The sequence below is a fragment of the Tyto alba genome, unplaced genomic scaffold (assembly GCF_018691265.1).
Source record: "Tyto alba isolate M040663 unplaced genomic scaffold, T.alba_DEE_v4.0 Super-Scaffold_9, whole genome shotgun sequence".
Classification (NCBI taxonomy): domain Eukaryota; kingdom Metazoa; phylum Chordata; class Aves; order Strigiformes; family Tytonidae; genus Tyto; species Tyto alba.
In genome coordinates this window covers 2,889,020-2,904,380 of record NW_024881330.1, presented here as the reverse complement: position 1 = coordinate 2,904,380, position 15,361 = coordinate 2,889,020, and the positions used below count along the sequence as shown (strand labels likewise).

At 44.2% G+C, this 15,361-nt stretch overlaps 1 protein-coding gene across 9 annotated transcripts in view; it reads left to right on the top strand.

Annotated features, from left to right (window-relative positions):
- Positions 1–9,104, top strand: part of ADGRB1 (adhesion G protein-coupled receptor B1) — a 280,012-nt gene extending 270,908 nt beyond the window's left edge. For all 9 annotated transcript variants that reach the window (XM_042785910.1, XM_042785909.1, XM_042785908.1 and 6 more), the window contains one exon: positions 6,208–9,104. In XM_042785910.1, the coding sequence (XP_042641844.1) occupies positions 6,208–6,405 (198 nt within the window). In that variant the 3' untranslated portion in view covers positions 6,406–9,104. The remainder of the gene's footprint in view (positions 1–6,207) is intronic.
- The last annotated feature ends 6,257 nt before the right edge of the window (positions 9,105–15,361 follow it).

Sequence of the window (15,361 nt, the reverse complement as noted above, 5' to 3'; positions counted from 1 at the left end):
GTGTCACATGTTTAATCCTCTCTTCACTTCTTAAAGGCCTTAGTAACTGGCAAATTTTAAAAGACCAATTAGGGTAACTTTTATAAGGAGGAATGCTACATAAAGTATAATAATTACTGCAATAAAATCAGTTATGGAAATGACGCCAAACCTTAATTCATTCAGCCATAAACCATCTGTCAGCTAGCGGATGTCCAAATAAACCATCAATCAGAAGTTCACCTCCTCCTGTACATCCTCTGATACCTCGTGTCCCAAGTATCAGGCATCAGTTATTCTGCATTGCTCAGAGAAACATCTTATCCCCAGTATCCTCTGTACTATCAGCTATCAGCTGCTCCAAAACCATGCAGTGGCTTTGACTTTAGACTGGTTAAAAAAGGACTTTGTGCTTCGGGTGCTCTCAGTCCCCTCCTGGAGTCCCTAGATGCCCCTGTGAGACGTGGTACAGCCTTGAATGATTTCAGCATTTTGGGGAACACCCAGTCCTCCCATGTCTACCAAGTGGAGTGGACTCTTCAGTAGACCTCGAGCATTGTCCAAAAAAGGATGGTGTGTTAACCAGCTGGATTATGGGCAATAGCCTGGAGAATAGCCAGTTCCTCATGCTGGTGGGACCACAGGCTTTCTCTGCAACCTTCAGGCAAGGGACTGTTTATGAGTCAATGCAAAGAGCCCCTGAGGTCTATGCAAGACCTTGATTCAGTGCCTATTCACCTTCAGCTGTGCATGGCCTCACCAGACTTTGGCTCACAGCAACCCCTACAGGTTAGATCACCTGAACTTCAGAGAGTACAGAAACAGATGTATTTTTATATCCCAGCAAAAGCTGGGTATTTCAAGTTTGCTAACTGATTGCCATCAATGAAAGTTAAAACCACAAATTGTTTCTTCTTTTTTTAAAAAAATTTCATTTTGAACAAAGCCAGCCACTTCCTTTTATTTTGCTCTTCTCCTAAATGAAAAAAAAAAAAAAAAAAAAAAAAAAACAAACCCACAAACAAACAGTCTTTGTATTTCAGTAGCATAAAATGAAGGAACTACAGCTACTTGTTTCAAACAAGGAAAGGAAAATTTATCATTCTATAAAAAAACAAGACATCTTTCCTATTTTCCAATCACTTCTCATCGACATTGATCCAAAGATGGATTAGACAGCATGAGCCATATTTATCTTTCAGATTCCCTGCTATATGCTCTGAATAACTTCATTCTGGTCCTAGAGTCATCAATGTCATGGGGAGAGACCATTTGGGTCATGAAATATCTTTCAAGTTGACACTAGAGGCAATGAAAACAGCGTGAGAGTATCTGGTTCTATGGGAGTTATCCCAGAGTGCTCTGTAGAAAGCACTGAATTCCTCTTCAGGTTATTCAGGGTAACTATAAAAATTGGGTATTAAAAAAAAAAAAAAAAAAAAAAAAAAACCAAACAACCAATCAACAACAACAAAACCCACAAAGCAAACACAAGGATTCAGCTTAGCAGCTTGCACATGTGTCTTAGAGCAAACAGTCAGTCTCCCGTGCCATATTTATACAATACACTGACACTGCTCCTAAGCAAGAGTCACACTAGGATCCAGGTACTCTGGGTGAAGCCAGACTGGACCCTTAAAGGCAGCACAGAGCCAAAAAGCAGAAGAGCCCGTGGTGAGGAGGTGCCTCTCTCCACCACCATCACCGTTCCATAGCCACCGTGAGCCCAGCACAGGTGACTCGTTGCAGTCTGCCAGGACTAGCTCTAGAAGGAGAAGGCTGTGTGGATTTTTCTCGAGGCACTTGGCCCCTGCCTGTCTCAGGGATTTGGGGGGTTTTGCTGGCACTGCATCTGAAGTCTCTTTTGTCGCAAATCCTTTCCCTCTGCCTTAAAGATCTGCTGCCAAAATGAAAGCTGCGGCTGAATGAAGGGAGCCCTCCGAATGGCACCAGGGTGATGAAGACCTCCAGTTTGCTCTGCTCGGAAGGTTTGATCCCAGCCTTGGGTCTGGGCGCTCCTTCTCTTCCCACCCCTCCAACAGAGCAGTCTGCTCCGCCATCCTGGCACCGGGCAGGAACCGATAAACATTTTCTCCCCTCCCTGACGGCCAGAAGCTCATGGGCTGTGTCAGGCCAGAGTAATGGCTCTGTCTCTGTGAGTTACTGGCAGAGCAGCCTCCGCTCCTTTCAGCTTCTGTCTTGAGCCATTCCTGGCTGTCTCCGAGGCGCCAGGCCCCGGGCCAGCACCGGCGCCTTTTACAGCCTGATTACACAACCCGCTCTCCAGGTTTTTTCTTCTTTTCTGTGCATAGCTAGGTTTTCCCTCCCATCCGCAAGGATTGCTAAGACCCCACAGTGGGGCTGCAGGAAAATGCCAGAGCTGAAGCATGACCCCGGTGGCTGTTTCTATATGCTGTTCAAGTGGTCAAGACCTGATAAAAACCTTTTCCATGTGGAAGGAAAGAAAAAGGGAGCTGTTCCCCACGAGCCCGCTACCAATTCCCAGGGTACCTCTTGCCAAGAGGAGATTTTCTTTCACCTCTCAGCATCCCTTCCACAGCTCAGCCTGGCTGATTGCATTGAACCTGCTCGGAGATCTGACTGGACACTGAGTCCTTCTGCACCCGTGCTCAGATTGTGGCCGTACACACAGCTCCGTGAGCTGCTGGTGCACCGTGGTAGACAGCCAGTGCGTCCCAACCCTGAGATAGCACATCCACTCGCAGCATCACTAGAGAAATCTTATTTTCTTCTGAGAAATGGGAAACTAAAAGCAAGCCTACCCTCTCCATTTGCTGATCTCTCAAGTCTCCTTTTCATCTTAACCGTAAGTAGACATCTTTGGAGTCACTAAGCCCACCACAGCCATAGCTAGATAGCACATCACACTGATAAACTGCATAGAAACAATCATATAGCGTCAGACCCAAGGCCAGTCTGGCCCTGCCTCCTCTTCATGGCAGAGTAAAAAGCAGCTTGGAAAAAATAAAAGAACAGGACACCTATGTGGTAGTGCATCTTCGAAAAGCTCCCCAGTACTCTAGTAATTTGTGCTAAGAGACCCCCTGACGCAGAATGGTGTCACTTCACTTCATAATACTGAATGGATGTTGCTTCTGTGAATGTTTCCACAGACTTTTCATAACTCTGTAAGTTTTCAGCGTCAACAGAGAGCTGTGGAAAGGTGGTCTGCAGTTCGGCTGGGCACTGTGTGCAAGACCAGCTCCTGGGGTTCACTCTGGGCCAGGCACTGCTTGGTGTCTTGTCATTTTCTGTAGTTCTTGTGTTGGAAGAGATGACCCCCCTACCATCAGTAGTCTCTTCCTACCATCAACAAGCCACTAAGAGTTTCATAGACCTCTTTCACATCCTTCCATAATCTCTTTCCAAGGCTCAAAGTTCTTAGTCTATATAATCTTCCCTCCTACAGAACATGCTCCAAAACTTTGTTCATAGCTGTAAACTGGCCACCCTTATCACTTCCCCTATGTCCTTCTATGAGGAAGCCCACGAAGTGCACGTAATATTCAAGATGCAAGTGCAGAGTGAAGTTATGCAATGTCATAATGACGTTTTCTGTTTCATTCTCTCTTCCTTTCTTAATTTATCCATTCTTAATAATTTATAACATTTAATGTCTGCTTTTTATCACCATTGAATATTTATTGTAACCCTTAGGCTCCCCAGTGACAGGTCTGATCAGAGGCCATTGCTGTAGATGTGAGCTCATAATTGTTTGGTTTTGGTTTTGGTTTTGTTTTTTTTCTTCTTTTTTTTCCCCCCAATTTCTGTTCCCTGCGTGGATTTGCAGCCGCTCTCACTCAGTAGCTCAAAAGCAGACCATGACAAGAACGGCTCTGAGGTTTGCTGATCATGTTCAGTGTACACGATCAGGTCTGGGTGCATCCTCACAGCATGAAGGAGAGGCTGAAGGTCAGGAGTGTGGCAGACGGAGGGACTGTTAAAACAGAAATTGGTTGGGAATAGAAGGACCTGATGCTGAAGGTGGCCGTAAATAATGCCATCAAAGAAGGGCTTTCATTTGAGGGAAAAGATGGAATTATTTATGAACTTCATGCATATGATCATTTGTGCTGCTCTCTGTTAAATAATACAGCTGTAGACATAAGTAACTTTGAAACCTTGTGGCATTACAGCAACCATGGGAGAAAGTGTTTTTCATTGTAAAGAGCAGTTCTGACCAAGATTTTTTTTCTTCACCTTTTAGGAAACTCTTGGTTTCATTCCATTTTTTGCTCTATATGTTCTTTTGCCTCTATTTGTACCTTCTTGCTGCATCTTTTCATGGCAGATTAATGGCCTGGAAAAACACTGTAGGTAGATGTTTCACTTCAGGAAGTCTCAAACTTGTCTCATTAAGACACACAGAGATAAAAAGGTTTCAAATTTTAGTTGCAATCGTTCTTAAATAAGTTCTAAAATAGATAATGGAATAAGTCAACAATTTTATCACCTTTTCTGTCACATTAGTATTAATCACCATTGTGTTACATCATGGAATAAAGTAAGAATAACACCAACAGCATAAGAAAAGCTCTGTGTCATAGAATTTAATGAAAACCTCAGCTGCAGATTTCAAGAACTGAAGTGTTTCACATTCTTCTTTGAAAATACTTTTCCAAAACTTGATCTAAACAAACAAACAAACAAACAAACAAACAAACAATTCTCTTTCAAAGGACTTTTAAAAAGTTAATTTTCTCCCTTTGAATTGAAGTAATTTCAGAATGTTTCCACTTCAGACCAGGTTTACCTGGTTCATACGTTTGCCACACTTTAGCCACCAACTGACCTCACCCAGAGCCTTCTCCCTGTGAACAGCTGCGGGGATGCAGGAGCGACTTCAAATATATCTTATTTTTATATCAAGGGTGGAAGTCTGGAAGAGCAAAATTCGTGGCTTGGGTGACGTGATGAAAGCTGTCCCTGCGGGATGATGCTACAGCGCCTTTTCTGTGGGCGTTGCAGTACGGAGGTGGGATAAACAACAGACTGACAAAAGTCTCTTAGGAAAGGACAAAACCAGAAGCTGAGGCAGGTGGATTGGCACGTAGCAGATGGATATTTAGGTTTCCTATGGGGCTACAGAAATCTCTGCAGCATCCTGGAATAAAGTCATGACACCACAGTCTACGTGTGGCTGCATCTCCCCTCAGTCAATTACATTTTGGTGACAGCACCGAGCCGTGACACATCCTGGCCTGCATGTCACCTGCATGTCTGTCTCCTCACCTTCTCCCCAGATGACTTTTTTCTCCTTGTTGTCAACCGGGGAGCTGCCTTTCCTCCCACCCTTTCTGCTAGCCACCACTTCCCTTTTGGCAGGTGGCTCAAAAGGGGTCTGTGCTCCTGTCACATTCAGGGAAGCCTTTTCTCGCCCAGTGCTGGAGTGTTTTGTGGAGATAATTAACTGTGAAAAGCATCACTCTTGGTGAGGGGGAAAAGCTTAGTGAATCAACTCATTTAAAATCCTTGCATGGAATCCCCTGTAAAGAATACACCCGTTTTACAGAACCTCAGCTCTCCCCGGAGTCTTGTCTTGGTGCATATCGGCAGCAACACTGAAAGATATTCTCTGGATTGATATCCATGGTGAGATGCTGGTGGGAGACTGAGCTAGCGGTGGTGGATAAAGCCTCAAAGGCTTGGTGTGGAGCTGATGGAAATGCTTTCAGTTTCAGAGCAGCCCATCAAACAGCATGGGTTCACTGGCAAAATTGTTAACATGTTTTGCTTCAATTAAATAGCCTATAAATAGCTGTGCTACATAAGGAATGTATTTGCATCTATAAAATGCAGTCAATGTATGTTCCGAAAAACCTCATTGTAATCTGGATTTCTATGTGAGGATTGTCGGTAGAAGTAGAAAAATACCTTAAATTCTCAAAACCATGTTCAGTTTTTCAGTGGAAATACAGATGGCAAAAACCTCAGCTGAAAGCTGGAATATCTAGGCATTAGCTGATAGAGATAGCAGTGGGGGGGGAAAAAAAAAAAAAAAAATATTGCATTTTCTTCCTGAAAATAGGCAGTTTACACACCAAGTGTGATTTTCACTGAAACCCCACTTTATGTTGGATCAGGACTTTCACTGAAAAATTTGCCTTTGATATAAGAGGAGGTGAAAAAGTGGTAATTGTTACACAGGTACTAACCTCTCTTTCTTTCTTTCTCTCTCTCCTTTCTTATACTTTCCTCCTCTTGCAGCAAGAAAAACAGCAGACACCAAACAAGAGACCCTGGGAAGGAATCAGGAAAGTCCAGTCCCCACCATCATGGGTTAAAAAGGACATCGAACCTGTGGCACAGTCTCCCCTAGAACTAAAAACTGTAGAGTGGGAGAAAACAGGAGCCACCATCCCTCTGGTGGGACAAGACATTATTGACCTTCAGACAGAGGTCTGAGCAGAAAGGGAAGAAAGGGACTTTTTTTTTTCTGGAAAACAAACAAAACAAACAAAACAAAACCACGTTTTAAAGAAATGATTAAATTAAATCGGAACCGAGAGAGAGAAGTGTTTGGTTTCTTTTGAAACCTTTGGTAAGACGGAGTAACTTTTGTATTGTTCTCAGCAGAGAGGGGGAAATATTACTTTATAGAGTATAGTAGCTGTAGGTTCAGGACAACACGAGCTTTCCCAGGTAGGACTGGAGAAGAAGTGAACCTGGAAGAGAGCGAGGAGGAGGCAGAGGGTGGGGAGGGGGCTGCAGGGGACGAGCCCTGCCACGATGCTTTCGGGCTGCTGCCGCATACTGGGAGCCTTCCTGCTCTGCCACGGGGAGGTGTGGAAGGACACCCAGGAGCCACCGCGAAGGGCCAAGAAGATCAGGGCTGTTTGCGGACCACAAAAAAAAAGGGGGACGCCTGCGGGAGCCTCGCTGGGATGCGGTCCGGCCGTAGATCCCCGGGGGACAACCCCCCCAACCTTGAGGGTCTGTGGCACCCCTTGCCCTCCCCACCTCTCCCTCACCAGCTCGTCCGAGAAGGAAGGAGATGGGATGCGCCAAGCGGTGGCTGAGAAGACATTCCCACTCCGCTGTGCCACGCCGTGACCTGGGATGGTGGCACCCCGGCATCAGGTCCCCACGGGGCCCAAAGAGGGAAGTGGTGGCATCATCCATGGCTTAGGTGGAGAGGTAAGGTGGGGCTTCCTTCTCCCATCCCTCCGCAGTGGAGCTTCCGCGCACCCTAAAGAATGGGACAAGCGCAGGAGGAAAAGGACCACCTCCAAAACCTGCTCTCCCCATCTCCAGGGACAGGGTCAAAGGTGTTAGAAAAAACAGACCAACAAGAAGAATGTAGGTCGTTTCATTGACTGTTAAATAGATAAACTCAGCACGGGCCTTACAAAGGTCCACTTGGCCTCATCCTTTTTTTTTATTTTATTTTATTTTTTTTTTGTTGTTGTTGTTATTTTTCCTTGCTTTTGGACTCAGATTTATTCCAAGCTGCCCCTCCCTGGAAGGCAGAGAGAGAAAGAGGGAAAGACAGATCTATTGATGTACCTGGAGATATTTGGTATACAGAGATGTTGCCTTAGGACATTGAGACAAACTGACAACATGAATAACGTCCACTTGGAAACAAACAAACAAACAAACAAAATAATCTATTTTTTTCCTTCTTCTTTTCTTTTCTTCAATAAAAAGAGAACTTGAAACCCGAGACCTTTCTTTTCTTTGGCTCTTGTCATTTCAAATGCCTTTCTGTGCCATAGGACTGCGCAGGCATGGGGTGAGGATGCCACCTGCTGAAGGTGGAAGGCAATTTGCTCTGCGGAGAGTTTGGGATGGTGGGAACACACAGGCCCTTCACTGCTGGCTTGCAATGTTTTGCTTTGTTTTACTCCGTTTGGGCTTTGGTTATTTTCTCTTTGCTGGCTCTTCTCCTCCCCTCCTCACTGCCGTGAGCCAGCAAGCACGTTTGTGGTCCTACAAGAAGGAAGAGGTGGAGCTGATCAGGAGAGCAGGACATTCCCCATCATAAAATACTGTCTTTTTATTTCACCATTTAAAAAAAAAAAAAAAAATCTTTTTTCATTAAACATTTCTCAAGGCTATTTACAAAAAAAAATTATCTGCATTTCACCCCCCAAAAGTGTTGTGCAATATTTTTATCATTAAAAAATATACCACTGACATCATTACATGCAGACTTTATTTTTTTTCATCATTCCCAGAACTGTCTGTCTGATGTTTGGAACAACTCTTCCAGCTTTGGAGATGTGCAATGACAAACTTCTGGTTGTGAGTGGCCAGATTGTCCCAGACAGCAGTAAATCTTGATCAGGGTCTGAGTTATTACAGTGTGTTTGGGTCTCTTTTTAAAAAAAAAAAAAATAAAAAAATAAAAAAAAAACTTTTTCAGGAAAAATCTAGCAATGGATACAAAATGCAAAACAATCACTGACCCCAGTTGTGCTTCCCCCACTGAGAGATGTTGCTTGACATGCAAAACATCTCTGCTTCAGCTTTCCTTTGGGCCACCTGGGTAACCTTTAAGGACAGTGGCATTTACCTTGCCATTAACTGTATAATGTGAAGGATGGAAACAAAAACTTAAACAAGAAAATCCAAATAGCTAAAATATAAGGAAACTCATTACTTATCAGAACTGTGATATGATTGTTCAATTTTGGATTATTCTATTAAACAGGAAAGCACAAAGGCCTCCCTCAGATGCCAAGTTGTATGATATTGTAATTATTATAATTACACATTATGAATTTTAGCATACAGATATCTTTCTACTGTGTTTTAATTCTTTTCTCTTTTTCTTTTTTTTTTTTTTTTCCCCTTCTCCTGCCAAACCAATCCTGCCCTCTTCTCTCCAACCTTCCCCATTCACCCATTCACTCCAGCCGACTTGCAGGTCATTAACGGTGTTATGTAATTACAGAGATAAATGTTTGTTTAATAACTGTTGATATTCGACTTTCTCTGCTCAGCTCCTCCGGTTAATTCTGTTTTCCCATGCCCTGCCCTGCCCCATGCCATGCCTTCCCCCTCCCTCCTCTCCGTGTTCGTCAATTTTTTTTTTCTGTACAGTTTTCAGAGCACAAAATGAATGTGTCTTATTTCTAATAAAAGAGGTGTAAACTCCAGCGACGTCTGCTTTTTAAAAGCGCCCCTGCCCACGCCCCACGTGTGGTTTGCATCGCGCCCGGGTGCTGGGAAACACCTCTCCTGGATCTGCAAGCTGCCACCTTGGCTCTCTACTCTGGAAGAGCCAAAACCTGGCACCAAACTTAACCCATGAGCGCATCTTTTGCTTTTAGCTTTGTAGCTTCTTGACACCCCCCAAAAAATAACTCCCCTTACAAGGCACATTTCCAAGGCACGAGGAATTCCCTTTTCTGTGCAGCGCAGCCTGTTTTTCTGCAGGTGTATCTAACCCAAAACTTGATCCCCACTTCCCAATATCATATAATGTGAGGGGCCGATATTTAACACAGATCTGGCAGTGTTACTGGCAGAAGGCAGTGACGCTGGGTTATAGTTTCCAGTGGGGCCAAGGCCATGCTGATGCCACCCTGCCTGCATAGCCAACCTCAATCTTACCCGGATTTCCCTGCCGCCTCTTGCATTACCAGGGAGGCTGTGAGCAAGAGCACAGCTCAGTGTATGAGGGGGTTAAGGATATCACTCATGAAAAATGACAAGAAATGAATTGAGCTAGGGATTATTCTCTTCCTTGGCACTTACCCTCGAACGGCTGAAATCTTCCAGCAAGAAAATGTGTCCTTAACTTCCTGCCTCTGCTCCATCATCTGACTGACGTTTTTTAGGTTTATAGGCAGGACGGCAGGAGGCTTAGGGGTCTGGCAAGTCGGATCCAGGGCTGCTGCTCTCCAGAGCCTTGATCCAAAGCCATCATGGCCTGGTAGGTCCACAGATGCAATGACTTCTCTGGGCCTGGCTGAAATTAATTGGATATCCTGGAACATCTGAAATGATTACAGAAGCATGGGGCTGCCCAGAGGCTCTTAGTCCAATCCCCCCATCTCTGAGCCGTGATCCAACCCTTCCTCAATCAGCAGCGCCTGATGGCGAGTCCCAGATCTTCTCCATCCTTCCTGCAGAGGTGTTTCTCACCCTACATCTCCCATACCATGATCCTATAACATTAGCAGGCAGAAGGGCAATACTAATGACCAGGCACTGCGTGAGGTGATGGACTGGGAGGGCAGGAGAGACCAGACCTCAGATCACAGCCCTGAAGATGGGTCAGGAGGTCCTGCTGCTTCTCACCAAAGGGAATTGGAAGGAGGGAGCACATGTCCCCGTTGCGTTCATGGGGCTGTAACAGCACTGTCAGAGGCTGTGGATGCTGAAGGTTAGTGTACGTACAGGTGTTTTTGATTTGCACTGTGGTTATAATGTGGTGTGGCTGCAAGGGAAGGTCGCAGGGTAGCTCAGCTTGGAAAAGGCTTCCTGAGGTCCCCCTGAACTTTCCTACGACCGTGATCCTGTCTTGCAGCCACCCAAGCTATAGCCATGGGACGAACAGATAACACCTGTACATACACCATGATCTCACAAGGACGAAGCACAAGACATGCTGCAGCAGTGGATAAATGGTACATTGTATGGGTAAGAAATCATACTTCTTGGTTGCTATGCTGGGAAAATGTGACTGTGCCGGGAAATTGAGAAGAACTTGAAAACTGAAGAAAATGAAAAGCATTTCCCCTGGGGTGTTGTGACAGATGCACTCAACCCCTTAACCAAAACAACAGTAGTTTGGTACAGGCTTCAAAGGAGGTAAAGGCCTGAGCCATAGTCAGGCCAAGAACTCCCCTAGGAAACCCACAGAGGAGCAGTAACACAGTGAGCATCAATGCATATGAGCTTGGAACACTGATCATGCAATTAGTAGATGATTAGTGGGTAGCTTTTCCACGACTCATTTATCAAGGAACAAAGAAAGTTGTGGGTACAGGGAGTCTCATACATACCTTTTCTATTATATGCAATTTGACCATAAGCCAATCACTTTATCTCATAAATATAATAGTCTGAGGGAGCCTTCTTTGAGCTCTCCCTGCTAGGCAGTGTGGCTGCATGGCGGTGATCTCCCCTTGAGCTGGGATACCTCTCAAGGTTTGAGATTTAGAGACCTGAGACTTGGAGGTCCTTCCTTGCCCAAGGCAGAGAGATCCCTTACTCAGTACAGTCCCTCGATAAGTGACGGATAGCATGATGAATTAACACTTACAAAACACACTAATCCAGGTAGCTACTCAATCTTAATTATTATAAACTTTGTATAGATGATTCCATTAGACATAAACCATTACCCAAGTCTGAGACTAAGACTGGACCTAGCCACACGCTTCATAATGAATTTAAAAAGCCAGTGGGTCCATTTGGAACGTTGTGTCTCAACGGGAGGGTCTCCTTTACCTTGCTGCATCTCCAATCTCTGTAAATCATTCTAGCTCTATTCTATTTCAATTTTCCTTTGTATGTTTCTTCCACATAGTAATAAATAGAGCGAACCTTGACATCAAACTTTGTAAAGCCACACTTTTACAGAATCATATTAAACCCACTTTTTCTAATATCTTTGACGGTGGTCCTTTCACCAATCTAAATTACCCATTTGCGACAGCCACACTATAGGAAATTGCCCATATGGAGCAAGACACCATTCCTGAAAGATTCAGGACCAGGGTAGGAGGTTACTCTCTGCAGTCTATCTATTTTGTGGCTGAAGGGAGTGCTTGGGCTCATGACAGTACTATCTGAGGTGCTCAAGATGAGGTAGGATGGATGAATCTGGGCCTGAGGTGAATCTGTTCCTGACCTCCTGTTGTGGCAAGATCTAAACAGCAAAGAAAAGAAAGGAGGTGACTTTTGGGTTCTTTTCTAATTATTTTCCCTTACCCAGTCCTCCCAGGAAGAGGTCAGTGCCTCCCGAGGGATGTGTCTGCCTTTCAGCTTTCAAGCAAATAGAAAACACCTTCAAAGTAGCTTTCAACAGACTTCTGAGTAAGGAGTCCTCAGGGGATCCATGTGGAGGACCTCTCCAGATATTTGCTTGTTCAGACCTATTTTCATTCATGATTTTCCAAAAAGCCTTTTGCGCATCTGGGGCTGAAATCTCCCTTATGCTGGCAAGCCCCTTGGGTAGGCCAATTTCCTACCAAGCCTTTGAGACAACAGCATGGAAGACAAGCACAGTTCTTAAGCTGGGGCCATGCAGGACTTCACGTTGTATGGTTAAAATCATTCTCTCCTGGCTTTAAAAACCTGAGAATCCTGTTAGGGCATGATGCTGAATAACGCCAACAGAGAAATGCACTGCTGATAATATGTGCATTATGTTTGAGTAATGAACATCACTCATTACACTGGCTCATTAACAAGTTGAGTAGCTCTTATGGCAGTAATGCAAAAAGAGAGACCCAGAGGAATGAGGTAGTCAGGTTTCAGTCCCTCTTCAGTCTCTTCGCTGATCACCTCCAGAGAAGTCAACCACACAATATGAGCTGCCTTCCTTCACCCCAACAACTCTTTGTGGAGCCCCACCACACGGAGGTAGGCCTTGCTGATCTCCTCCTGTGTCCCTCAGGGGCTGTGGCTTTGGCACGTTAGCGAGGAGCAACGTGGTTTCTGAAGCCACCACAAAGCCACCACGACAGCCAGAAGAGCTGTGGCATCTTGAGAACTACCAAGATCACAGCTCTGGATCGGGTTCACACCAGCCAGCTGCTTCACAGCTGTTTGCTTCTTTGAAAAGCAACATCTCTTGGCTCCTGTGGAGTTTGCAAGAGCCCCTTTAACATCTAAATTGAGGAAGAAAGGGCAGATGTTGTATTTTGTGGGGAAACAGAGGACAAGCAGGAGACTCAGCCTGTGGAGAGGAATCCTATGTAAAGTTTGGGTGGGCTTGTTTGCTTTTTCCCCTTGCAGATTTCAGTTAATAAATAACCAAGTACAAGTATGCTGCTCTCAGTTGCTGCACCCTGGCTTGTCCTAGATGACTCCATATCTACAGAGACACATCATGACTGAGTCCTCACTACTACCACTTCCCAATGACTTTAAAGTGCTTTAGGTAAAAGGCAAAAATTGAGGAAAGAGAAGTCAGCACCATGAAATTTTCTGCCATGTAAACTCCTGCAGCTTCGTTAGCAGCAGCAGCTGGGCAGGTGTTAAACACTTATTTGCTTATTAGAGAAGGTTGGAATTTAAAGGCTTAGAACATCATGCAGAAAACACAACATCACCAAGGTATTACTTTAGTTAATCAGATTTCTAAAGGAAAACAAGTACCTACTTTATCATCAAAATCAATGTGTCATGAGCAGAGTCAGTAGTGACAGGAATTTTTATGGTGGGGTTAGGAGTGCTTTAGCATTTTCACATGCCCAAAGAGTGCTCCATGTGTATATATAACCCTAAGCTGAGAGTTCACTACCATGCCCCACACAGTGCTTATGAGACAAAATATCATATGTGATGCAAAACAGCACTCTGACCCTAAATCTCTGACACATGCACAGGCATACACACATAGACCTGTATATATACATATTCACACACACACCCATAAACACACAGCCAAACAAGCATAAATGTATAAAAACATTCAAATGCATTGGGACAGGTTAAATATAGCGGATTTCTGATGTCAAACTGGCTTGAAAAAGGCACTCAGACAGCAGATAAGATTTATGTGAGAAACGTGCTTGGTGGACTCTAGAAAGAGAATGTGAATTAAACAAGACACAGCAATTAATTAGCTGCAATAGCTTTTGTCTGATCTGCACATCTGCAGTGGCTTTTTGTTGAGTTTTGTTTGATTGGGGGTTGTTTTTTGTTTTGTTTTGTTTTTTTCCTTTATTCTATTTATGACAAAGAAACTGAATTTTTCAACCAAGTAGACTGGTAATAAAGTCCAGCTTCAGCAAAGGAAAAGCAGAGCAGAAGTGCGTTTCTCACCTGATCATACAGGACTGGCTCATTTTTACCTTCTGCAGGTGACCAGATGCAAATTAACTATTTAATTCTAAACTCAGCAAGTTGCTGCCTTCCTGCAAAAATCAGGGTAGACACAAAAGCTGCAAAGCTCAGGGCACATAGGTGAAAAATGACCTTAGGTTCCTGTTTAGGGGTAGTAGTGCTGGAAACAAAATGAGTTTTGCTATGGAGCAGATACTGAGCAGAGGCTCCTGAGATGGAGACTCAGTTTCTAGTTTTGTCACAGGCTTCCCTGCATCACTGTTGAACAAATTCCTTAATTTCCCATGTTTTGGCTTCTTCAATTTGTTGGGCACTGGTGATGGTACCTCATGTGGCCACATTTTCTGACACGTCTGGCAGGTTTTGCAAAGCAACCTGCTGCTGTCACTAGCACATAGCTGTGCTTTATGTGGTTCACAGCAGTGAGGACACATTTTGGTTCTGTTTTTTTTTTTTAAAAAAAAAAAAAAAAAAACCAAAAACTCTAATGGAAAATGTCAGCTTCAAAACCATGGAAATTCAAAATTAAAATACAGCATTTCATGGCAGCACTTTGACAAGTGACCTCTCCAGAGGTGGAGCAATGACCAAAGGAAGTTATGTAAATGTTAAAGCAGTTTGAAAGCAGGACAGAAAGGAGGCAAATTTTGCAGGAAGCAAGAGAAGCACAGGGGAGTTTCTGTTCAGAGGAAATAATTAAATGGAAAGGCAAATTGTTATCTCCTGGTCTGTGTGGGCTGAGGGTTTTCAGGGAATGGACAATCAAAGGGTCGCTTAATGGTTACCAGGAGTTTCTTGGCTTTGATCAATTGTTTGAAATAATTGGCAGCTTCTTCGTGTTAGCTAATGTTTGGACCTATTATTAATAATGTAACTCAAGCTTTGAGGCCTCAGTCAATATAGGTTTCCATCACCTGGGGGTGTTTTGCATTTACATGGGAAATAAAAGGCCATGTTCTCTTCAAAGGGCTGGCAACCCGTTTGAAATACAGGAGCACCAGAGAAAGGCAGAGATGCCTCACTTGAGAGAAGAAAATTCAGCAACAGAGGGAAGGACTAAATGCTGACCATCTGGTTCCTTCACAGGTAACCTTTAGGCCAAGCCATGGTACCTTTCAAGGTATAAAATCCTCTCACTCAGTTTTGTGGGCTTTTCTGGAAGAGGTCAAAAGCCTAGCAGAAATGTCTGGATCTCAGATGCTGTCCATGAAATAAGCTCTCATCTGACACGAGATGGGGAAGCGCTGGCATTTCAGGGCTGATACCTATTGTTTGTTAATGAAAGAAAGTGATTTAAAAGCTTGACCTCATAGATGCTCTGCATCCAGCTGGGCCTAGACTGTGTGAAGCAGCTCGGTTTATAAAAGCTCACCCCCATTCAGTGTCAGGC